Here is a 27,409-nt window from a genome sequence, read left to right on the forward strand (position 1 = left end):
AGATAAGAGATATAAATTAAGGCACTGTACATAGATAATATTTAAGGTAATAGGGTTAATTAGAGAGAGGTTGAAGAAGTAAAAGAGATCTGATTCCCAGGAAACTTCCACATCCCAAAGTTGGGTCAGTGAGAAGGAGCCAACAGAACAGACTGAGAAGGAACAGATAGGAAGAGTACCATGTAAACAAAATATTCCAAGAAGGAAAGGGTGGATTTGGCATGATGATGGCAGAAGCAGAGGCTGCAGAGTTTTGGGATCTTCTCAGATTTTCTTACAAAATTAGACTAAGATAGTTAAAAGAAAAGAAGTCATAAACACTATATTCAATAACAAAAAAGTAGATGACAGTTATTTAAATGAACTCTAGAGCACAAGCCGACGGAGCAGAACTATTGACAACAATGAGATATATGTGTCTATCACATCTGTGCTGGAGTAATGGCGGGGGACATAGGGGACTTCAGGTGGTCCTGAGCACTTAGTGATCCAGACTTAGATTGCTGCCAACAATTGTAAGAACAATTGCCAACAGAGAGAGGACTTGGAAGACATATCAGAGTCCAGCAGCTGAAACTGGCAGAATGCTCTGAGCCCCCATTTCTCTTAGAAATAAATACCTGGTGAAAGTATCCTTCTTAAAGTACAGAGATGCATGATAGGGAAATCGTAAGGAGCAGCACAACGCATTGAAGGAAGAAGAATGTACTGGTATAGAAGGGGCTCAGAGAAAGCTGGTTCCTGAAAGTAGCTTGGAACATGGGTAGGAGAAGAGGATTGTGGTGGAACCGTGTACAAAGATAGAAGCATTTGAAGACTAGCATAAATCAGAAATAAAATGGTTCAAAATGAGAAAAGATCACAGTTAAGAAGAGGGGGGATGACAGACACAAAAAAGAATTAGAAGTAAAATAAAAGAAAAAAACTCCCCAAATGAGGGCTAAGCTCAAAAGAAGAGCAGACAGAACATAGTGCTGTAGAAAGAATGAAAAATAAAGGATGGCAAAATGAAAAATGAAAAACATCAAATACATGAAGAAAGGATTTGAGAGAAAGGAATAATTATAGGAAATAAGCAAAACTGACCCAGTGTATGTCTAAATAGAATTCTTGACAATACTATAGAGCTGAAACATCTATATGAAAAAACAAAATTCATCAAACTTTCAGAAAATAGAAGGGTAGGATCTTATTTAAGTATATATGTATACCTGGGAAAACAGACCCCAAACAGTCCATTAGGGATATATTCTAGTGGCTTCAAAGAAAGTAACACTCAAAACATTGCAGAACTCTATAATCACTTGGCTTGTTAGTTTGCCCAGGAGAGTCTATATTTATGCCTATTTCCCTATTGTGATTATAAATGGTAACCCCTTTCACTCTCAAAAGTGACCCAATTTCAGAAATAAATTATAGACAACCAAGATACAAGGCAAAGAAGATTAGATCCACATCAGACTTTTAGAAAACACACTTTATGCCAAAGAATAACGTAACACAATTAAGATGCTCAAGGAAAAGATGTGAATTCAGGATTTATATACTACTATTTTCAATTTCAAAGATTTTGTTTATTTGTCAGAGAGGGAGTGCGATCGGGCATACACAAGCAGGGGGAGTGGCAGGAAGAGGGAGAAGCAGGCTCCCATCTGAGCAAGGAGCCTAATGTGGGACTCCATCCCAGGACCCTGGGATCATGACCTGAGACTAAGGCACACCCTTAACTGACTGAGCTGCCCAGGTGTTTCTGACTTTCAATTTTAAAAGCTGCACATAGTTCTCTGCATTCAAAAACTTAGAGAATGTGGGCGCCTGGGTGGCTCAGTGGGTTAAGCCGCTGCCTTCGGCTCAGGTCATGATCTCAGGGTCCTGGGATCGAGTCCCGCATCGGGCTCTCTGCTCAGCGGGGAGCCTGCTTCCCCCTCTCTCTCTCTGCCTGCCTCTCTGTCTACTGTGATCTCTCTCTGTCAAATAAATAAATAAATAAAAACAAAAACCAAAAACAAACAAACAAAAAAAAAAACTTAGAGAATGTGATTCTCATGGTTCTTTTATGAGGACTCTTCCAGACACTTCAATGAATTCTAAGTGAAAAAATAATAAACCAGGATTCTCTGATAGAAAAGAAACCAAATTAGAAATGAATTCAAAATGAAAGAAGAAATAAAACACCCTTCAGCTTAGGGGCGCCTGGGTGGTTCAGTGGGTTAAAGCCTCTGCCTTCGGCTCAGGTCATGATCTCAGGGTCCTGGGATCGAGCCCTGCATTGGGCTCTCTGCTCAGCGGGGAGCCTGTTTCCTCCTCTCTCTCTCTGCCTGCCTCTCTGCCTACTTGTGATCTATCTCTCTGTCAAATAAATAAACAAAATCTTAAAAAGAAAAAAAACCCCACCCTTCAGCTAAGAAATTAAAATGACATAAACATACTATTTTTTTCTTGCAATTTTTTTTTGTATTGAGATAAAATTCACATAGCATAAAATTCACCATTGAAACCATTTTAAAGTATGTAATCTAGTGGTTTTTAGTATATTCACAATATTGGTGAAGAGTCACTAATACCTATCCAATGCCAGGCATTTTTTTCTCACCTCAAGAAGAAACCCCATATGCATTAAGCAGTTACTCCTCATCTCCCTCTCCTCCAGCATCTGGCAACTGCTAATCTACTTCCTGTCTCTGCATTTGCCTGTTTTAGACATTTCATATAAAATGGAATCATGCAATATATAGCCTTTTGTGTTTGGATATTTCCATACAGCATAATGTTTTCAAGTTTTAGACATGTTTGTCGTAAGTGTCAGTACTTCATTCCTTTTGTGGATGACTAATATTCCATTGTATGGATAATGCTATAGTTTATCCAGCTCATTACATGATGTTTGCATTGTTTCTTCTTTTTGGTTATTATTAATTATGCTGATAGTGAACATTTGTGTACAAGTTTTCATGTGAATGTACATTTTATCTATGCCATTGGGTATATAGATAGGAGTGCAATTTCTGGGACATTTGGTAACTCTTTATTTAATTTTTTTGAGGAACTGCCATATTGTTTTGCAAAATGGATGCACCATTTTACATCCCTACTAGCCATATGTGTTGGTTTCAATTTCTTCACCTCCTTACTAACACTTAATTTTCTTCGCTATTATAGTTATCCTAGTGAATGTGAGTAATTTCATCTTGAATCTCCATAATAGCTAATGATGTTGGGCATCTGTGTCTTTGGAGAAATATTTAAGTTCATTGCCCATCTTAAAATTTGACTTATCTTTTTGTTGCTGAGTTATGAGACTTACTTATTACATATAATCTGGATACTAGACCTTTATCAGATATATTATTTGCAAATATTGAGTGTGTTGCCATTTTACCTTCTTATTCATGTCCTTTGATTCACAGAAGTTTTAAGTTTTGGTGAAATCTAATTCACTTTTTTTTTTCTTGCTTACTTATGCTTCTGCCATATATCATATTTTCAGAAACTGTTGCCTAATCCAAGATTACAAAGATATGCATCTATTTTTCCTTTAAGAGCTTGATAATTTTAGCATTTATATTTAGGTATTCCATTTCTAGTTAATTTTTATATATCATGCAAGGTGGGGTTTCCAGATTTATTCTTTTGTATGTGTATTCAGTTGCCCCACCATCATTTGTTGATAAGATTATTTCTTTGCTATTGAATTGTCTTGTCACTTTGTAAAAAATCAATTGATTATGGACATAAAGGACATAAATTTTGCAACTCTCATTTCTATTTTCCACTGAAATCAGTCTCTGTCTTTATGCCAGTACCACAATGTTTGGTCACTGTAGCTTTGTGCTAAATTTTGTAATTAGAAAATATCAATCCTGCAAATTTCATCATCTTTTTCAAAATTGTTTTAACTATTCATAATCCCTTGCAATTCTTGTGCCTTTTATTTTTTTCCCATAAAATATGGGCTACGCATGGAGCCCAATGTGGGACTTGAACATGAACTTAGGACCCTGCAATCAAGACCTGGGCTGAGATCAAGAGTTGGATGCTTAACCAACTGAACTACCCACGTGCCCCATCCCTTGCAATCTATGTGAATTTTGGGATCAGCTTGTCTCTTTCTGCAAAATAAAGCTACTAAAATCTCGATAGAGATTATACTGAATCTATAGATGAATTTGGGGATTAGTCACACTTAACACATTAAATCTTCCATTCTAGTAACACAGGATATCTTTCCATTTATTAAGATTCTATAGTTTTTATACAGTTTTTAGTGTAAAAGCTTTATATTTCTTTGGTAAAATTTATTCCTAAGTTTTTTTTTTTTCATTCTATTGCAAGTGGAATTTTTTTCCCGATTTCGTGTTTGGATTGTTCACTACAAGTGTCTAAAAATAAATATGATTTTTGTGTGTTGACCTTGTATCTTATAACTTTGCTGAACTTGTTTATTAGATCTAATAGTGTATTTCTTATTGAATCTAATAATTATTTCCAGTATATATAAAATCACATCTGCAAATAGGGATAGTTTCTCTTCCTCATTTGTAATCTAGTAATTTCTTAAGATGCCTTTTTTAAATTTTTCTTGCCTAATGCCTTTGCTAGACCTTCAGTACAATGTTAAGTAGAAATGTCCGGAGGGTATACATTCTTGTCCTGTTTCTGATGTTAAAGTTTTAGTCTCTTGCCAATAATTTGATGTTAGCACAGATGCCCCTTTTCAGGTTGAAGTTGTTGCTTTCTATTTTTAGTTTATTGAGTATTTTTTTTTAAGATTTTTATTTATTTGATGGAGAGAGATATAGCGAGAGAGGGAAGACAAGCAGGAGGAGTGAGAGAGGGAGAAGTAGTCTTCCCACTGAGTGAGGAGCCCGAGGTGGGGCTTGATCTCAGGGCCTTGGGATCATGATCTGAGCCAAAGGCTTAACTGACTGAGCCACCCAGGTGCCTCTATTGAGTATTTTTTTTTATCAAGAATATGTTTGATCTTGTCATTGTTTTTCTCCATACTGAGATGGTCATGTGGGTTTATTATTTTTCCTTTTTTGTTTTAAAATGGTGTATTAAATGGATTGATGTATGTGTTTTGAACCACCTTGGCATTCCTGAGATAAATTCCACTTTGTCCTTAGTGGATAATCCTTTTAAAATGCTACTGGATTCTGTTTGTTGCTATTTTATTAAAGAGTATTACATCTATATTTATAGGGCTCATTGCTTTATACTTTTCTTATATTTTCTTTATCTGGCTTTGGATTAATGTATCACTGGTTACTAAATCTTATATGTTACCAGACTGAAGGTAACTATTATATTTTAATATAAGAAAATATTACTTAATTAAAATATAAATATTATATTATATATATAAATATATTATATAACAATATATAAAAAGAATATTTATATATTTTATAATATATTATATAATATATAAATATTATATTTTAATATAAGGTAAATATTATATTTTAATTATCACTTTATCCCCAGAGCCTAGCAGTCTGGCACATAGTAACAGTGTAAATTAAATATAATGTTTACTGAGAACATTTGATATTAAATAATAGCATCAGGGAGAGTTTTAGGTGATTGGCGACTATAAATTTCATAGTACTTGGAGGGTCTTTTCTATCTTGAATTATGATGAATATTACTGACTATATCATTTTTAAAAATTTATTAAGTACATATTAAATATAACAGTCAAAATTTATCTTTGAATTTATCTAGATATCTAGATAACAGATATCTAGAATGATTATAGAAATCCATTATGTCAGTACTGAGAATTTCAGCATAATCCAGCATATTTGCTAATAGCTGATATGTTTTCAGATACTATGCAAAGCACTGAATTAATATTCCTTTTCTCTAGAAGATATAGCCATTTATAAAATGTTCATTGTCAGTTAAAATGTGTCATAGAGCATTTCAATTACTTATGAAATGTCTCTAAAAAAATGCCTTTTATGTTCATTGCTTAGTACATTGTACTCTGTGCTTTTTTAATAGCACACCAATACTTTTTTGACTTATGTCCTTGTTCAGGACTATAGTTACTGAATTATCAAACTTGATATTGCAATGATTCATATTCATCTCTAATTTGTAATTAATTAGATGAAAGTAGAATACATTCTGAGTTTTACTTAATGGATATAGGTTAATTTTTTTCTCAGACTAATTAATTTAAATAGCTTTTCAACCTTTTTGGTTCCCAGTTTTTCTCAATTCTAAACTGAAGAGATTAGTTAATAATAGGTATTGTTAAGAGAGAAAAAAAGTAAATTAGTATTTGATTAGTTAAGTTTGGAAAATGCTGGTTTTAGTTAAGTTCAAGGTATTTCCTTCTGGGTTTGTCTGAGGTTTAATATGTTAAAGTATGTTGTTAATGTCCACAGTTTTACCATATTTGCCTATTTTATGTGAGCTGCTTCTATATCACTGGCCTGAAAGTGAAACAAACATATGCATTCCAAGAACTGTGTGAGATAATCCACTATGATGTGGAAAGGAGATGTCAGAATATCTATTTCTATTTACATGTTTTTTAATCTTGAAAAGTAAGAGAAAAACTATGTTAGTACTTTTAGCACATGGATTAATGCTTTTTGCTCTCCATAGGTTCTTTTATGAAAGTCTCAATTTTTTGGTGATGAAACCTGACATGAATGGGAGATCCCAAATGATGAGTTGTTAGTGATGCCCTTCTTTGTTCCCTTGTTTTTAGTGTAATAGAGTACATAACTTGAATAACTAGGTAATTGGACTGTTATGTTATTTAGTTTTTACGGAAACAACTCTCAAAGAAATGGAAAAGTGACTCCAGAAGGATTGCTGCCATGAGCCGTAGATTGATAATTACACCAACAAAAATCCATATTTATAACAAGTGCCCTTGGTGATTTTTTTTTTAAATATTGTGGCAATTTTGGGAAATAGTGATTTAGCCACATTAAGGTATATAAAGGGATATCCCAGGAAGGGAAATTTGATATTAATAATGAAATAGAACCTGTCAAATCAGTAAGGTACTATAACTAAGGACAGATGATAAATGAGCAAGTGGAATCAGTAAATGGACAAAAATTATTATTATCTTTTATCCTAAATATAGTTGAGACTTAGTTTTCTCCCAAAGTCCATTGAGGTGATGATGCAGTTATTCCTTGCAATCATGCAGGATTTCAAGCTGGCAGAGGCTGTGCCCTCTGCAGAACCCGGCTTTTGTTGTCATCTTGGGCATTGGCTTCCAGCAAGCAAGTAGGGGTAGAAAAGGAGTTCATGGAAGATTGTATGGAAGATTTTTTTGTGATTCAATCCTGAAACAGTGTTTAGCACTTCTCCCAAGCTGATATTCCTAAAGTAAATCCTTGATTGAGAGGTTATTCTATCTATATATTGTTAGACTCAATTAGCTCATACTTTGTTTAGAATTTGTTTCTATACTTATAAAAGAGTGGTTCATAATTTTTTATTCTTCTAAATATCTCTGCAGAGTTAAGTATAAGGGATATGCTGTCCTAATAAAATAATGTGGGGAAATATCCCCTCATTTCCTATTCTCTGGAAGAGTTTGTGTAAGATTCCTCTTATTTCTTTCTTAAATTTATTAAAATCACCTGTTAAGTCATCTAGGCTTAGAAATTCCTTGGTCAGAGGTTTTCTTGTGGTTTTATTTGTTGTTTGTTTTTTAATTAGTAAATTCAATTTTTCTTACATAAAGACTATTAAGATTTTTTAATTTCAGCTTTTAAACATTTTGGTAAGTTGTGCTTTTTCTTAGGAGTTTTTTTATTTTATCTAAAATTTAGTTTTTGGATACATTTATATCTTAATGTTTTGTTTTTTAGAAATAGCTGTAGGCTCATGTAATGTCCTAATTCATGTATGATATAAATTTTCATTTTTCTCCATGATTTTATTTATCATCTTGCTACATTTACATTTCATTTTTTGTCTTATTTTGGATTATTTTTTAAATGATTCTTTTGTTGCATGTCTATTTAATCTTTTTACTCTGTCCCATTTGTCATTTTAGATTTGTTTTTTATATTTCCCATAGTTTTATTCCTCTTCTCACTCTAATCTCTTTTGCCCCCCCACTTGCTTTTAGTTCTCTAATCCTGCTTCCTGCTGTGTTCATCTACTGTTTACATCATCTGTTGAGTTATTAATACTGCATATTTATTAGCTGTAAAATTTCTATCTCATGAATTCCAGTTCTCAGATGAAAATCTGTATCCTACCATTTTCATTTCTTCTATACTTTCTTTAACATATGAATCATGCATATTTTTTTAAAGATTTATTTACTTATTTTAGAAAGACAGGGGACATGAGCAGGAGGGGCAGAGGGAGAGGGAAATGGAGAGAGAATCCCAAGCTGACTCAGCACTGAGTGTGGAGCCTGACCTGGGGCTGGATCTCATGACACTGAGATCATGACCTGAGTTGAAACCAAAAGTCAGATGCTTAACCAACTGTGCCCCTGAATCGTAACATATTTTAAACTTTTTGATAATTAATATCTAAATCATTCATGGGCCTATTCCTTTTGTCTTTTCTGTATTCTGTGTTTTTGATCTCATCTGTTGTCAGCTTTGGTACTTTTGTATTGAAAACTGTACAGAGTGTTTGAAAAATTTGAACGGCTTTGTAGAATGTTAACATTCTGTAAGAGTTCATCTATTCCTTTGCTAAGGAGATAGAATGGGGGATTGGTCACCTTAATCCAGCAGTTCTCCAACTTGGTATGTGTCATGTATTAAACTATTGGTATGTGTATATTACTGGAGAATTAATAAAAAATATGTAGAGGGCTTAGCTTATTGAAGTAAAATAGTCCCTCCTGGCTCTTGATCCAGGTGCAGAATTTCCATATGCCCCAAGAGATAACACCATTGTTCTGTGTTATCTCACCTCTCAGTATGATTTTCCTCTCGCAGTTATTGTTTTCCTGTTGTTTTTCATTGCTTCAGTCCTCCCTAATGGTTTTAAAGAGAACTTTATTTTTTCTCATTGTTTTTAGCAGCATCAGTATGCCACAAACCATCCAATCATTCACAGATGCAAGAGTCAATGGTTTTATTTTGTAAACAAAAGAAGAAACCGTGATTTCATTTTTTTGTTTTTGTTTTTCAGGAAAAACACAAACAAGAATTGGAAGACATGAGGAAAGCTGGTCATGAAGCTCTCAGCATTATTGTGGATGAATATAAGGTAGAGGTTTGGGAGTCTGCTTTCTCTGTCTTTTAAACTGCGGCATACTTTAGGAAAAAAGCTTAGACACATTGGCACATGCGAACATATGCAATTATAGAATGACTGTAGTCTTATTTTAGTATAGAATTCTTTTCAATTGACCATTAAGTGTTGAAAGCTTACTTAGTAGATTACTAGGTAGTGCTGGATGCTGTTCTGCACTGGAGATCAGCATCCAGCATATAGAATCTACAGCTAACAAAGTTCAAGAACAAAATTCTATAGAATTAATTACTAGATTAGCTTGCATCTATACTGTGTTTCTACCTCTTTTAGATGAAAAAAAGCATGATATATGCATCTGAAAAATATTGTGGGTAAAGGGGATTAGGAGAAAAAATTTGTATGAATATTGTTATGTAAATCAGGATAAATGTCAATATCAGAGATACACAGCACATTATTCTTTGATTCTATGCATAAGCTTAATCATTTAAAGCAAACTGAGGACTGGCATGTTGCAAGCTTTCAAGATAGTCTGAACTTCAAAAAGTTGGTCCATTAGTTGTATCTGATGGATGTAATTTTGCTTTTTAGTTCACATTGTGTCAAGAGCCAATATTGTGAACCTAACTTTCTCTTATTGGTGGGTAATAACTGAAAATAAAGATTTTCATGCTAAAAAAAAGTCCTTTTCCCCCTAAATTTCATGGTAGGTCATTTTTTTTTTTTTCCCCACAAAAAATTGAGGAATACATTCTTGCTGAAGTTAAATTCAAACAATTCTCGCCAGAGGTAAGCACTATTAGTGGTTTGATGTGAGCCTTCTAGAGGATTTTCTCCATTTTTGCATATGGACATATGCTAATACTGTATTATATAATTTTTTGATTTGTTTTTACAGGGTAATTCTACTCAATCCATTCTTTTATTTCTTTCTGTATTTATTCAATATGATTTGTATTTTAGTATCAGTACATATGAACTTATTTTTTGTTCTATAGTATTCCACAGGATGTATATGTATGTGTGTGTGTGTGTGTGTGTATACACACATACCATAATTGGTTTAACTGTACCAGTATAAGTAAGAATTTAGTTTGTTTTTGGTTACTCATTACTACAGTAAATGTTTTTTTAAAAAATCTTCTACCACATGTAGAATACAGAAATTTTTTTTTTTAAGATTTTATTTATTTATTTGAAAGAGAGAGAACACAGCAGGGGAGCAGAAAAGAGAGAAGCAGGCTCCCTGCTGAGCAGGGTCCCCCGAATCAGGGCTTGATCCCAGGACCTGAGTCGAACATAGCCACTTAACCTACCGTGAGCCACCCAGGCATCCCAAAATACAGAAATTTTCTGTTGATTAAACTTCATCCTTGGACTTGGTAGAAATTAATGTCATTTTAGTTAGCTAGTAATATAGTGTCAAAAAGCTTCTTATGACAAGTCATTTGGATAAAAGTAGAAAAAGAAGTGTATCCAGAATTAATTTAACTAAAAGTACTTCTTTTTTTAAAACCCAAGGTAAATAGTATAGTAGATATGTGTTGGGACATAAAAGGTCATTTTTATGACCACACCCAATATAGAAACCAGTGCCATTGTCAAGATGGTCATTAAAAAATGTCAGCTTTTTGCAGCTGTGATTATTGGCTTTTTTTATAATATTATGAATTTCTAGCTCTACTAATGTAGATCAGCTTAACAGTTATTAAATTGGCTAAAAGTATAGGATCTATTTTGAACTATCATCTTTCCCCCTCCTTAAGCTAAGGGTGGGAAGAATTAGAAAACTGGAATTTATATAATTCTCCTGGTGAATTAGATGATATATTCTTGGGTAAATTTGTATTTTACTTACTTTTTTTAATGAATTCTCAAATGTTTTAAAAGCATTTACATTGTGTTTGAACTTGTGTTTTTCTGGAAAGCTCCATGTTTGACATTTTTAATTCTTTTTTGATTCTACCTCCATGTATTTAATTTGCTGAAAACATGTTTATTGTGTATTGCTTTTGATACTGACAACTAATGAGGTTAAAAGCATAAGTGAGAATTTTGCCAATACATTTTACAAATTGTAATTTGGAGAACTTGGTTGAGAGCTACTCGTTTCACCTCTTTTTTGTCTGCATTATTTGATGTCCATTTGAAAAGGATTAAAGTTTTAAGCATTAGGTATCATGATTTGCTTAACAGGGTTAGGAATCAAGTCAAATAGGTTACAAAGTTATATTTAATTTGTCATATACTTATTGTCAGTTAATATAAACTAGATAAAGTTTTGTAGCAGGGAACTTTGTATAAATACATTTCATATAGCATTCCATATTGATTTATTGATGATCTTCATATTTTTGTATAATGATGTTATATTACTGTGAGAAGGAATAAGATCTGATACATTAACTATATAACATTTTCAGTTGGTGTGTTCTGAAAACATATGGAAAATCCACTTCAAAGTAAGATAGGAAAAAATAAAGTAATTCAGGTAGGAAGAAGAGGCGTTGTTTTCCTTGTAGGTTAGATGTCTTTATGATTTAAGTGTTGATTTGTGACCCACTATGGAACAGAAAAAGAAACAATGTATTTTTTTTCCATTTGAAATTCAAACTTGAGATGGTCTTGTGATAATTACTATATTACGTGTCTCTTTTTTAGACAGTAACTTACTTTTTGTTGATATCTTTTAAAGCTTCCTTTTGCTAAAGTATATAAATATTTGATGGATGATTTATGAATCATTGGATAGCTCAAAAACAAATGAAAATGCAACTTCTAATTACTATTGCTAACAGAAGTTGTATGAACATTCTCTTTGATTTACTCTTTCCTTAATTCAAGAAACATTGACTTCCTTTATTATGCCCAAGACTCTTGAGGATATAGCACTGAAGAAGATAGATCTTTGGTCCAATGGAATATATATTACACATCCACCCATGCACATGCACAGATCGTATGTAGGTAGTAAGTCACCGAAAACCATAGCTTCCCGTGGAGGCATTTGCTCAAATATGCAACTGGACTAGAGAAATCTGTACCTTTTTACTACCATTCCTGGCTTTTAAGGATCTTATATTCATGTGGTTGGTTATCCTGGACTAGATGTTCTAAGTTATTTTGCCCCCTCCAACCTGAGTTGAGGAATATGGAGAAAAAAAAAATCATTAGAAAAGATAGTGAAAAATACAAATGAAGTAAGGTAAGAATGAAAAAGCCTAAAAACTAATAGGCAGGAAGATGCATTATTTTTATGTTAATCTTTCCTTCCAGAAAGGTGAAGTAGATCCCACTCACCTTTCTAGATCCCTCTAGCCCCCGCTATTTTTCCTGCTATACAGCTAAAAAAAAAAAAAAATCCTTGGACATTATGTATAGAACAGACTTAAAATCCTGAAAGACAGAAGGCAGACTGCCTAGGGATCCAGGTAACTACATGACACTAGGATCCCTAGATTTTCTTCCTTAATTTGGCTGATTAGGTTCTGGAGAAGTGAACGACCCAGAAGTACCAAATAGGCACTGATAACAAATACTAAAAAAAGGCTGCTATCTCCATCCAAAAGACCAGGAAAGCCTCCAGGCAAGACTCCTAGATAATAACCATTCTACTCCCACCAAACACCTAGAACAAAATGTGGCACTACCCTCCAGGCCAGCCAACAAAAGCTGGTTAAGGTTGTAGACTTTCACCTTCCCTAGGCTATGGTGAGATAGCTTTCCTCTTCTCCATTGGGAGGCTTCAGAGAAGGCTGACTTTCAGTCCCACTGGACAATAAATCCTCTCCTCCCAAGTGTCAGGGTAGGCCATGTAGGAAGCCTAGACTTCCACCCTACCCTGATGGTAGTGAGCCACTTTCTGTACTATCAAGGTATCAACAGATGTTTAAGGAAAGTCAAGGCTTTCATTATTGCTCAGTGGTAATAAGGTCAGCCCTCTAAAGTGTCAATGAAGGTTATTTGGGGAGAAATAAGGTGGCAACCCTGCTTCTGTCAGCCAGAGTGAAGTCATTGAAGGCTTTGTGTGCTGAACTCCCAACCATGTCCAGCAATAATGTGATTCTTGTTTCCCCTGCCTTGAGTATCGGTGGAGAATAAGTCAGGAACCTGGATTTAGTGCCTGGCTGTTCCCCTCTTGCCCTGTTGGAGTAAGTCTTATCAGAGGAAGTCTGCCTAAAGCAAGATTTAAAATACCCAAATTTCAACTGAAAATCAGTAGCCATACAAAGAAACAAAAATATCTCATCTTGAGTGAAAACAAGATAATGAACAGAAGCTAACACTGAGGTGACACCAATGTTAAAATTATCTAACAAGGATTTTAAGTGTCCATCATAAAAAAGTTTTAACAAGCAATTATGTATATGCTTGAGACAAATGAAAAAAATAGGAAGTCTCAGCAAAAGAATAGAAAGTCTTCAGCAAAGAAATAGATTATATATAGAAAGAACCAAATGAAAATTTTAGAACTTAAAAATACAATACAAAAAAATTTCAGTATATGGGCTCAATGTCATAATGGAAAAATGGGAAATAACCAATGAACTTGAAAATAGCAAATATAAGTCTCTCAGTTTGAACAGTAGAAAGAAAATAGACTCAAAAAAAAGTGAGCAAGGATTTAGGGATACCTGTGTGATTATAATAAAAAAATCTAAAATTCATGTCATCAGAATCCTGGAAAAAGAGGAGAAAGAGGATAGAGCTGAAAATATATTCAAAGAAATACTAGCTGAAAATTTCCCAAATTTGGCTAAAGAAATAAAACTACATATTCAAGAAGCTGAGTGAACTCAAACAGGATTAACCAAAATAATAATATCAAAATCAAAACAAATAAAAACCACTAAGACCCATTGTGATTCTTAATTTTATGTGTTAAGTTGGTTAGGCCATGATGCCCCGATATTGGTCAAACATTATTATGGATATTTTTGTTAGGATTGGTTCCACATAAGATGAACTGACATTTGTATTTGTGGACCTTGAGTAAAGCAGATTGCCCTCCATGATGTGGGTGATTCTCACCCAACTGTTAGAAGGTTTTAATAGAACAAAGGACCTTTTCCCTCATCAATAAGGTATTTTGCTAGCAGACAGCCTTTTAGACTTGAACTGCAGCATTGGCTCTTCTCTGGATCTCCATTCTGCCATTCTACCCTGCAGACAATTAAATTTGCCAGTGTTCACTTTTCTGGGAGCCAATTTCTTAAAGTCAGTCTTTCTCTATATATACACATCCTTTGGTTCTATTTCTCTAGGGACCCTGACTGCTACACACATTATAGTCAAACATCTGAAAATTAAAGACAAAGAAAAAAAAAATCTTGAAAGCAGTGGAGAAAGATGGCATTTAACCTATAGGAAATCAATTAGATTTACATTGGATTTTTTCAACAGAAACCAGGGAGGCTGGGACGCCTGGGTGGCTCAGTTGGTTAAGCAGCTGCCTTCGGCTCAGGTCATGATCCCAGCGTCCTGGGATCGAGTCCCACATTGGGCTCCTTGCTTGGCGGGGAGCCTGCTTCTCCCTCTGCCTCTCCTGCCACTCTGTCTGCCTGTGCTTGCTTTCGCTTCTCTCTCTATGACAAATAAATAAAATTAAAAAAAAAAAAAGAAAAGAAAAGAAACCATGAGGCCAGAAGGAAATGGAACAACTCTGAATGAAAATAAGTGTCTACTCAGATTTTTATATCCAATGAAAATATGTTTCTGCAATGAAGGGAAGAAATCAAGATGTTCTCAGATAAAGGAAAAGTAAGAGGATTTGTCATAGCAAACCTACTCTAAGAGAATGGCTAAGGAAGTTATCCAAACCAAAGGAAATTAATAAAGGAAGGAATTTTGGAACATTAGGAAAGAACAAAGGAAAGGACAAGGTTGTGGATAAATGCAATAGACTTTTCTTTTTTTAAATTTTCTAAATTATATCTGTTCAATTAAAAAATATGTAACATTGTTCAATGTGGTTCTTAATGTATATAAAGGAAAATTGAAGAAAATTAATGTAGGTCTGCCTGGGTGGCTCAATGGGTTAAGTGTCTGCCTTCAGCTCAGGTCATGACTTCAGGGTCCTGGGATCAAGCCCCAAGTCATGCTCCCTGCTTAGCAGAGAGTTTGCTTCTCCCTCTCCCTCTGCTGCTTCCCTGCTTGTGCTCTCTCTCTCAAATAAATAAATAAAATCTTAAAAAGAAAGAAAAAGTAAAACAAGAAAATTATACTGTAAACAAGGTAGAGGGACAGACATAAACTTAACTTGAACTGGTAAAAGGCTAACACCAGCAATGGTGTGATTTTTTTTTTTTTTTAAATTTGGTAGTATCGCAGATTTATTTACTTCTACAATCTATTCCATGGTAAAACTTGAGATTTCTTTATTTAGAGTTTGGTTGCAAAATTATAAACTATCAGAATCATTTGGAGCTACTTTTTATTTGTATTTCAAAAACCGTAATAAGTTTAAAATGTAATAGAAAAGGCTTTTTCTCCATTTGTTGCTGCAATTTCTAAGAGCCTGAAGTAATCAGTAATTATCACCACAGAGAAAAGTTTAGTAATGATGTATTTTGATTTTGAGTAAGCTAGCGATATTTTAATATTTTATAATTTTTGTTTTGAACATCTTTATTGAGATGTAATTCACATATTACAGAATTTACCAATTTAAAGTTTATAATTCTCTAGTTTTTAATATATTCACAGAATTATACAGTCATCACCACAATGTAATTTCAGAGCATTTTCAACACCCTGCATGAAACCTTATATCCTTTAAGAGTCATTCTTCACTCCTTGCCCAACCACCTGTTTTCTAGCCCTTGGTAACCGTTAATCTATATTACGTCACTATAGATTTGCATCTTCTGGACATTTTGTATAAATAGAATCCTCAGTTTGTGATCTTTTTGATTGACTTTCACTTAGCATAGTATTTTCGATGTTCATGCACGTTGTTGCATGTGTTAGTATTTCATTCCTTTTTTATTGTCCAGTAATATTCCATCGTATGGGTATACCACATTTTATTTATCCTTTCATCATTAATGGTCATTTGGATTGTGTTCATTTTTCGACTATTGGAAATAACACTATGTGGTGTATATTTTCAATTCTCCTTGGTATATACCTAGGGTTGGAATTACTGGGTTGTATAGCTATCTGTGTTTAACATTTTGAGGAACTACCAGAATGTTTCTGGCTGCACTATTTTATATTCCAACCAGCAGTGACCAAGGGTTCTAGTTTCTCTCCATCCATACCAACACTTGTTTTTTTCCATTAAAAAAAAAAATTAGCCATGCTAGTGTGTTTAATTGGCATTTAAGTCCTTGATCCATTTTGAGTTATTGTATGTGATATGAAGAAGGGATGGAACTCTTCGTTCGTTCTTTTTTTTTTTCATGTGCATATTCAGCACATTGTTGATGCTATCCAACATCATTTGTTGAAAAGATTGTCCTTTCCTCATTGAATTGTGTTGGGACCTTTGTCAAAAATTAACCGTCTCTGTGGGGATTTATCTATATAGACTCTTAATTCCTTTTCAATGAACTATATGTCTGTCTTAATGCTCTTACTACACTTTCTATTACTGTAGCTTTATAGTACATTTTTGGTTTTGGGAAATGTATATTGTCCAACTTTTTTGTTGTTCCAATTTTTTTGGCTTTTCTAAGTCACTTACATTTTCATATAAGTCTTAGTATCAGTGCATGAGTTTTTGAAAAACATCCTAGTGTGATTTGATTTGTATTTGCATTGAATATGTAGACCAGTTTGGGAAGTATTGCCATTTTAATAGTATTAAGTTTTCTGATACATAATTATGAAATATCTTGCCATTTATTTTATCATCTATTGTAGTTTTCACTGTATTCTTTTTAATGATATTATAAAAGAATTGTTCCTATTAATTTCATGTTCAGATTTTTCAGTGCTAGCATATAATAATATGATTAGTAATAACAGGATTGATTTTATTTGTTCTGATATATATGCTCATTAGTTCTAATAGTTTTTTAATAGATTTATTAGGATTTTCTATATATAAGATCATGCCACTTGCCACCTGCACCTCTTTCCAGTCTGGGTGCCTTTCATTTTTTTTCCTTGCCTGATTGTCCTGGAAAGACCTCCAGTACAATTTGAATAAGAGCTGCAAGAGCATACATGATATTAGGGAGACAACATTCAGTTATTAACCATTTAAGTATCTTGTTACAAGTGGGTTATAAATTATCTTCATTAGGTTGAAGAAATTACTTTCTATTTCCAGTTTGTTGAAAACATTTTTTAATCATGAAAGGTTGCAGAATTTTGCCTAGTGCTATTTGTGTCTTTGTGAAATGATAATTTTTTCCTTATAATTCTACTTGATTTTTGGATGTTAAATCTGTTTTGCATTCCTGAGATAATCTCACTTGGTCATGGTGTATAATTTTTTTATGTGTTGCATCAATCAGTTTGTTAATATTTTATTTAGTATTTTGTATCTTTATTCATAAGATATTGGTTTATCATTTTCTTTGTTGTCTTGCACCCAATATCAGTATAATAGTATCAGTATAGTATTTGCTATCAGTATAATACTTTACTCAAAATGAGTTAGGATATGTTCTCCTTTCTTTAATTTTTTAGAAGAGTTTGTAAAGGATCATTATTAATTATTAAGAATTGTATAATTCACCAATATAACCATGTGATACTGGATTTTTCTGTGTGAGAGGTTTTTGTTTTGTGTTTTTTAAATAAATTCAATTGCCTGTTAGTGGTCTCTCTTCCTGAGTTTGGTAATTTTTTTTTTCTAGGAATTTAGGTCTTATATCTAAGTGATCTAATTTTTAGCATTAGTTGTTTATAGTATGCTCTTACAGTGCTTTTATTTTTATAAGGTAAATAGCGCTATCTCTTCTTTCATTTCTCCTTTTGTAGTTTGAGTCTTCCCTCTTCTCCATTTGGTCAATTTATCTAAAGTTTTCTTCATTTTGTTTGTGTCTTCAAATAATTAAGTTTTGGTTTTGTTCATTTTCTGCCATTTTCTATTCTCTTGTTTACTAATATCCACTCTAACCTTTATTTTGCACAACCTTCTGCTTACTTTGGCCTTAACTTTGTTGTTTTTCTAGTTTGTTAAAATGGATAAGTAGGTGAAATATGTAATATCTTTTTTCTGATTAATATCTTTTTCTTTTTAATATAAACATTTATGTTTTCCCCTTGATTCTTATTAATTTCATCCCATAAGTTTTGTATGTTGTATTTTCATTTTTGTTCATGTAAAAGAATTTATAATCCTCATTGTGATTTCTTCCTTAATACATTGTTTCTTTAGAAAAGTGTTGTATAATTTATATATATGAATTCCCCAAATTTCTGGCTGTTACTAATTTCTAATTTAATTTCCTTTGGTTGGAAAACTCACTTTGATGATTTTGACTGGGAGGGGGGGATACTCTGTAGATGTCTCCAGGTACATTCAGTTGGTTCATAGTGTTGTTTAAGTCTTCCATCTGCTGTTGGTAATATGCTTAGTTTTTCTGCTGTTTATTGATTGTATGGATATCAAAATATCCATTATTGTTGAACTCTTTGTTATTCTGTCATGTTTTGTTTCATATATTTTGGGGGTATTTTGTTCACTGCATATGTTTTTAAGTATTCTATCTTCCTAATTATTGACCCTTTTTATTCTTGTAAGATGCTCTGGTATGATTTTTTTTCCTTTTAAAATCTGGTTTGTTTGTTTGTTTTTTCTGACATTAATATAGCCACTCCGGCTCTGCTATAGTTTTTTATTTGCATGGTGTATCTTTTCCCATCATTCTCCCATTTTCCCATTATATTTAATTTTTTTAAAATTTAATTTTTTCAGTGTTCCAGGATTCGTTGTTTATGTACCACACCCAGTGCTCCATGCAATACGTGCCCTCCACAATACCCACCATCCCGCTCACCCAATCCCTCACCCCCTTCCCCTCCAAAACCCTTTGTTTCTCAGAGTCCACAGTCTCTTATAGTTTGTCTCCCCCTCTGAGTTCCTCCAACTCACTTCTCTCCTTCTCCTAATGTCCTCCATGTTATTCCTTATGTACCACAAGTAAGTGAAACCATATGATAGTTGACTCTCTATTTTACTTATTTCACTCAGCATAATCTCTGCCCCTCTCATCCATCATCATTAGCTATCAGGGAGATTCAAATCAAAACCACATTGAGATACCACCTTACACCAGTTAGAATGGCCAGAATTAACAAGACAAGAAACAACAAGTGTTGGAGAGGATGTGGAGAAAGGGGAACCCTCTTACACTGTTGGTGGGAATGCAAGCTGGTGCAGCCACTTCGGAAAACAATGTGGAGGTTCCTTAAAAAATTAAAAATAAAACTTATCCCATCCTTTTATTTTGAACTAGTTTATATCTTTGAATCTAAACTGTCTCTTGTACAAAGATGGTTATACACCTTTGTAAAATGTAATTGCTTTTTAAATCAATTAAGAGAAGAGCGGAGCAGAAATAACCAATTATATTGTCTTTTAAAACTACCTACATGATTAACTTTACTGGCATGCTTTATTCATGTGGATTGAGTTTTTGTCTGATTTTACTTGTTTTAACTTTAAGAACTTCCTTTAGTATTTACTGTAAGTTATGTCTGCTAACAATGTATTATCCTGAAGTACCTTTTGTTCATTTTCATTCTTTAAAGATAGATTTCTACTTTTAAAAGCTATTTTGTTTCCTTTCGTTGGATATAAGATTCTTGTGAGACAGGTTTTTTGTTTAGTTTTAGCACTTTGAAAATGTTATCCCATTACCTTCTCTCTTTCATTATTTCTAATGAGAAGTAAGCTCTTAATTTTTTTTGTGGTTATCTTGTATGTGATGAATCATTTTTCTACTGTTTTCAGATTGTTTCTGTTTTTGTCTTTTGGCATTTTGAGTGTAATATATCTGGGTGTGTATCTCTTAGTTTTTCCTACATTGAAGTCATTGAGCTTCTTATATGTATAGATTCTATTTTGTCACTGTGGGAAGTTTTCAGCCATTATTTCTTTAAATATTTTTATTCTCTTCTTCCTTTGTGTTGCTTTCACTGCATACATGTTGGTCTGCTTAATACTGTCTCACACTTTTCTGAGGCTCTATTCATTTTTCCTCATTATTTCCTCAGGTTTCACAGTCTTTATTGATATTTCTTTAGATTTACTGATTATTTTTCTCTCAGTTCAAACCTAATATTTAGAAGCTACAAAAAAATAATTTATTGCTAAAAAAATGCTTAACTATCATCTGAGATTTCAGCTAGCCATAATATCTTTTTTGCCAGTGGAGGGTTTTGCCTCGATGATGATGGCTGCTGACTGATTAGGCTGGTGGCTGCTGAAGGTTGGGGTGGCTGTGGCAGTTTCTTAAAATAAAACAACAGTGAAGTTTGCCACATTAATTGACTGTTTCTTTTATGAATGATTTCTCTGTAACATGCAGTGCTGTTTGATAGCATTTTACCTACAAAATTTTTCATTTTTTTGTTCTACGTTTCCACTCCAGAATTTCCTGTTGTTTCTTTTGTATAAATCCCTCTTTATTGATAGTGTGTATTTTATGAGATGTTATTTAATTATTTAAGCATAGTTTTCATTAGTTCAAACATTTTTTCAATAGGTGCTTTGATGTCTTTTTCTGCTAAGTCACGTCTAGACCACATCAAAGGCAGTTTCCACTGACTCCTGTTTTCCCTGTGTATGTGACACAGTTTAATAGTTCTTTTCATGTCTAGTAATTTTTTATTGAAAACTAGACATTTTAGGTAAACTATTATAGTAGCAACTTTCTGTGTTCAGTCCTCCGGAGACTTTGTGCTTTTGTTTGTTGATTATTTAGTGAAGTTCTTTTTTTTTTTTTTTTGGAATTGTGCAGCTTTTGTAGAGTAAAATGGATATTTACATACTATATACTATTTCTGACTACAAGAAATGACTATTTTAGAACCATGCTTGCTTTCTTTAACTACCTCTTTCCTGGACTCTATTTTTTGATTCTGACTTGTCTATGTTTTATCATAAGTAGCTGTTAGTTTCTGCTAATTTCTAGTTTATTGCTTTAATGTTTGTGTTTCTAGTTTATTGCTCTAATGTTTGATCCCCAGCCTGATTCACTCATACATCAGTTATAGATCATTCCCTTTGATATGGGTGCTTTGTGTGCTAGAGTCTTGCTATAGCCCTTCCCTGTCGTAGAACCTATGGACTGTGCACAGGCCCTGGAAGAATAGGATGCTTAGTTTGCTCTTCATTGGCTTCCTCACCCAGATCCTCCTTTTACAGTTACAGCTATGCATGAGGGAAAGAGAATAGGTACTATTCTGCTGCATGGTTGCCACCATTGCTCAGTATAGATCTTCTGTAATACAGAGTTCATGAGGAAGGGATTGTCAAGTTTATAGCTGTTAAATATCTCTGGAATAATTCTTTTACCTCAGGAATGTGCTAGAGATGGGAACTGGCATTTGTCTTCTGAGCCCAGCTGAGCAGCTGTCCTGCAATACAGAGCTGTGCAGAAAAGAATTGTATTTTTTTACCAGCTGCCCTATTCATGTGATGTAAGCCTTCTGCAGCATAGAACTGTGGAACATAGGATCTATTAATGTTCACCAGCTGCCAAGACCACCAGGAATGATTTTTACACTAATAGGTTGGGCAAGATGGGAGCTGTCACTCAGCTGCTGAGCCTGTTGAAATGGTTCTTCTGCAAGGCTCAGCTGTGGGTGAGTGGGTGAAGTTCTAGGTTGAGTATCATAATTTCCTTCTGTTCTTACAAGGTTTCTATAAACTTTGTTTAATAAATGCTGCTCAATTTATTGTAAGCCCTTTGATAAATGTCCAGAGACTTTGAATGATTGTTTTTGCTTAAAAGATACATGAGGTTAGAGGATTCTCTGAGCTCTTAACGTTACCATTCCAGAATTCCCAGACCACCCCTCCTTATTTATTTTAATACGTATTAAAATAGTGATTACTTATTACATATGTTCTTCACTTAACAAGTTATCCTGGGATCAGGGAATATCTAGGAGCCATGACATTCTTTGTATCTCGCTCTGTATTGACAAGAGTTGAGGATTTGTGTACACCATCCTGTCGTATATGAGTACATCAACCTTTGGATCATTGCTGATTTCTTTTTCTAGTGCTTTTCTAAAATGTGACTTTTTTTTTTTACATGAGTAAATTCTGATATCATACCACTTACAAATTTTAGAGTATGCTTTGGGTTTTGTTTCAGCAAATTACCATGGATTCAGATACTAATTTAAAGCTTAATGATTTAAATGCCAATCTTTTTTTTTTTTTTTTTACATTGGTAATCAAATGAAAGGAAAAAAAAACCCCTTAAGTTCTAATTCATTTGCTTAGCACATTTGTGCACCTAATACACTCAAATGAAATAGCACTTATTAAAGCTCCCAAATGATGTGATCAACAGTTTCTAATTAAAAAATAGAAATAAGCTGTGTTATGATTTCAACTTTTCACAAAGAATTAAAAGTTCTGATTCACCTTTAATTAGCCCCGTGTAGACATAAATTGAAGATATTGTGGGTGTGGTTCCAGACCACCACAGTAAAGTGAATGTAGCAGTAAAGTGATTCAAATGAATTTTTTGGTTTCCCAGTGCATATAAAAGTCATGTTTACACCATACTATAGTCTGTTAAGTGTGTAGTAGCATTATTTCCAGAAAAGTGTGCACCTTAACTAAAAATACTTTATTGCTAAAATGCTTAACCATCATCTGAGATTTCAGCTTATAACTTCTTTTTGCTAGTGGAGGGTCTTGCCTCGATGTTGATGGCTGCTGACTCATCAGGGTGGTGGCTGCTGAAGGTTGGGGCATCGGTGGCCATTTCTTAAAATCAGACAACTGTGAAGTTTGCTGCATTGATTGACTCTTCCTCCGTGAATGATTTCTCTGTAACATGCAATGCTGTTTGATACCATAGTAGAACTTCCTTTGAAATTGGAGGTAGTCCTCTCAAAGTCTCTATTGCTTTATCAGCTGAGTTGATGTAATATCCTTTCTTGCCATTTCAACTTTCTCAACAGCATTTTACCAAGAGTAGATTCCACTTCAAGAAACCACTTTCTTTGCTCATCCACAGGAAGGAACTCCTCAACTGCTAAAGTTTTTTTTAGGAAATAGTTGCAATTTAGGTATAATAATAATGAAAAAGTTTAAAATAATGAGAATTACCAAAATGTGACACAAGACATGAAGTGAAGAAATGTTGTTGAGAAAATGACATTAATACACTTGCTTCACGTGGGTTGCCACAAGCCTTCAATGTATAAAAAGCGCAATATCTGTGAAGCAAAATGAGATGAAGAAAAATAAAACAAGGTATCCATGTGTTTAGTGGGTTAGCTGACCTCATCAAATTGGAATTCAGTTCTTTTTGTAACTTCTCATTTTTACAACTTCAAACCATCCACTGCAGGAACTTGGTAAATACCCATATTTAAACAACTTGGAGTTCCAAAGTTATTTTGTACTCTTAATATGTTTTATGTACTCATATTCTTATTTTTTTCTACCTTTAATAATGATATATAATAATTTATATTTTTTTAACCTATGAATTCCCAAAAGATTGTTGCATTTCTGCAAAACTTCCTACTTTGGGACTGCCAAGTACTTCTGTTAGTAGAGCTAATTGATTATTTTGAAGTCAGTTAGGCCTTGATCAAAGCCCCATTTCTGATACTTAGGAACAGGATGACCTTGGACAGTTTCTTACATATGAATTTTAATTTCCTCTTGAGTAAAAGGGGGAATAAACCATAGAGCCTATTCATAGGAGCATTGTGAGGATCCAGTGAGATAACGTATATTACTTGGCTAATAATAATGCCGTTAATAAATACTAGTTATAGTTATCATTGGTATACCAATTTTCTAGCATAGCAATTTTGATGCATTGCCATTATTTTACAGCTGATTAGTAATGAGTTTACTTTTCAAAATGATACATTGTGAATTCTTATTTCAGTTTTATTTTTAGAACTATCCACTTAAGGGAAAGAGATTGTGGACCAGCCCTACATATTCCTGGGCTCCTGTTAAAAAGCCAGCATTCTTCTGATCATTTAGAAAATAAATAGCTTGCTCCAGATTGTTGAAAGGACATGTGAAATTCTGCTAAAGAACAGAAGAAAACAAAGCTCAAAATAAGCTAATGTGCTATATATGCCAACTTTTCCCATAATATTTACTTAATTTTGTTTACTTTTTCTTCCATGTCATGATTTTAAAAATCTTTTATACTGATAATTAACAACAGTAAAGTAAATGTAGATCTTGGAAGGCTTTCCATAGGAGCATGCCACATCTAAGATTGTTTACATAAGAATTTTCCTTCACTTGTTTCATTGGGCTTTTGTCTTTAAATTGTCATTCTTCGTTATGTGCACTGGCTCAGACTTAGCAATTCTTTTATGTCTATAGTCTTCTCTGACAAGGATTATTATCCATGATGTAGACTATCTTAATTTTTTTTAAGTTAATGAGTAGTTGCTTTACTGTAATGCTTTTTTGCTTAAGATGACTTTAACAGTTTTCACTGACCAGGATTTCTTAATCCTTTGGTTCCCATCATTTGCAGTATGTAATAAATTACTCAGGATGCTTTTTTTTTTTTTTAAGATTTATTTATTTATTTGAGAGAGAGAGCACACAAGGAGGGGGAGAGGGAGAGGGAGAAGTAGGCTCCCCATGGAGCAGAGAGCCCAACTTAGGGCTTGATCCCAGGACCCTGAGATCATGAACTGAGCTGAAGGCAAACACTTAACCAATTGAGCCACCCAGGTGCCTTGTGATGATTTTTAAAAAATGCATATGCCAAGGCAGATTTTCTCTCCAAAAATTCTAAATCATTTGTTAATTGGTGGTATATAAGTATCCGTATTTTCTTTAAAGTTCTAAAAGTCATTCTGCTGCCCCTGTGGTAGGTGTGAGTTAATCATTGTCTTGTTCCTTTATATTTATTTGCCTGTCAGAATATTCTGTTTCAGCCTGTTGCCATTATTTCCCCACTTTTGTCATCTAATATTGAACCTGTCCAGGTTGTGTATATGTGTGTGTTTCCCGTTGAAATCACTGGGAAATTCTTCTGTACAAGAAAGATGAGAGATATTCTAACAGAATTTCAGTGACTGTAGGATGGACTTCTCTTTGTTTTGAAAGTTAAAAAAGAAACAGAAGTTTTAGCTGTGACCAAAAAACTAGAATTTATTCAGCATTTTTTTTCCTTATTTTGAACTTGTGTCCTGTTTTTCCCAATGTGGGATTAGTGATCACAGTAAGAAAAATCTTCTTTATAGTGGAGGATTGGAATAATAGCAACGAAGGACTATCAGAGAAAGTCATACATGGAGAAAATACAGGTGTATTTGCTAAAACAGATATAATTCTGTAACTTAAGGAATAAGGTGTCTTATTTTTTAAAGAGAAAGTATCTTGCTCTCCACCTCTTACACGGATGTGTTTGTTGCTTGTTTCTCTTTTCAGAAGTATCTCATTATACAGGGATTCAGTTAATGCGTGTGTATAAGTCCTTGATCTAAAGCTGTTTTTCAGATGCTGACACATTCTTAAAATGAATTTTCTTTTTATTCTAAATAACTTTGGGAGAGAATTTTCCAAAGAAAGCTGTAGTTGACTCAGTGTGCTGAAGTTCAAAGCTGGTACTATTGCTAACATGCTGTTACAGTGAGTTGAAAGTACTCAAGAAATCAAGTTCAACATGTTGTTTTTATTTTATCTTACTTTGAGCCTAGTTCATTAAAAATCCCAGTTTGACACAAATAAGATAGGAACATATTTCTTGGTTAAAATTTTTGTTTTGCTACTGTATACAGACAGTGACAACAGACTCCCCCACCCTTCCTTGTGCGTGTGTGTGTGTGTGTGGTTTTTGCTTTAAGGTAGAGAAGTTAGAAAAAGAGTTTTCCCTTTTGAAAATCTTCTATACCAAGTTTTTAATTTAAAAAGTTACATTTACAGGTTATTTTCTTGGTTCTGTCACATTGTATTTATTTTTAAGATTAAATTATTTTCTATTTTTGTTGTTTAAACGTAAGGAATTTAGATATCTTCCAAATCATAGCAAGCATTAGAAGTATTGAAATTTATTAAATTTTGATGTAGTTGACAGATTAGCAAAAATGGTGATCAGAATAGCCTGAAAAAGGCAAAAAAGAAAAATGCAAACACCAATTAATTTATAACTGTACTGACTTAACATGTATTATATGTCTAGACCCTCTTGTGGGTTCCTCATCTAAACATTTTTTTGTGTCAGTTTTTTGGTGATATGAAAATTAGTTCCTGGTCATCACATTCATCTTAAAACTAGAAAAGTTTTGTATTCAGACTTCTCAAAATTTAGAGCTTTCTTTCTCCCCCTAATGTTTTGTGTACACACATTTGGCCAGGCAACGTGTATTTACAAAACTATATCTGCACATCGCAAGGTGTCTCCACTAAAATAGACATTTAGACACACACACACCCATTCCTCTTTTATTTTGTTTCTGAATCTTGACTGCTGTGATGATCTTTAATTCTGTGTATTATAAACCAGATGCTAAAACCCAAAGAGTGCTTGACACATGAGTAGTGCTTAAAGTACTATCTTGACAATTTTAATGAGAAAATAAGAATAGTGGGTAGATTCTTCTCTAGTCTAAGAACATCTCACAAAGAGAATCTTCTGATATATTTGTTTTCTCTTCTTATTGTTTAAGTATGAGACTATTGGCTAAGATACACCAGAGTTTTAATGTATTGGGCACATGAGGTGTCTGCTACTCATGGTAGAAAATGATATAAAATTGTTACATAAACTGAAGTTTTTCTGCAGTTATCTTGATTAAAATTCTTGATATATTCATTTCCCATGTTAATGAACCTCAGCTTTATTGAGAGTGTCCATCTTTTGCATTTTATGTAAAGTTTAATTATGTCTGAACTACCTTTTGTTAAGGATTGCTTTGAATTTTAGCAATGTACCATATGTTAAATGCTGGGCTAGAGTATCACATGCCTGCTGTATTCCATTTTTCAAAGGCATCTACTTGCTAGTATTTTATTTGAACTCTTGAGTTGTTTGTACTGTTTTGTAAGGGAGAGCATTTTACATTT

The 27,409-nt window shown here is 33.5% G+C and overlaps 1 protein-coding gene across 6 annotated transcripts in view; it reads left to right on the top strand.

Annotated features, from left to right (window-relative positions):
* The window catches only part of CCDC91 (coiled-coil domain containing 91), a 356,615-nt gene that overhangs the window by 144,656 nt on the left and 184,550 nt on the right, over positions 1-27,409 (top strand). For all 6 annotated transcript variants that reach the window (XM_004755697.3, XM_045073381.1, XM_004755696.3 and 3 more), the window contains one exon: positions 9,142-9,219. In XM_004755697.3, the coding sequence (XP_004755754.1) occupies positions 9,142-9,219 (78 nt within the window). The remainder of the gene's footprint in view (positions 1-9,141; positions 9,220-27,409) is intronic.

This window comes from Mustela putorius, unplaced genomic scaffold (genome assembly GCF_011764305.1).
Source record: "Mustela putorius furo isolate JIRA1106 unplaced genomic scaffold, ASM1176430v1.1 tig00537227_pilon_pilon_pilon, whole genome shotgun sequence".
NCBI classification, from domain to species: Eukaryota; Metazoa; Chordata; class Mammalia; order Carnivora; family Mustelidae; genus Mustela; species Mustela putorius.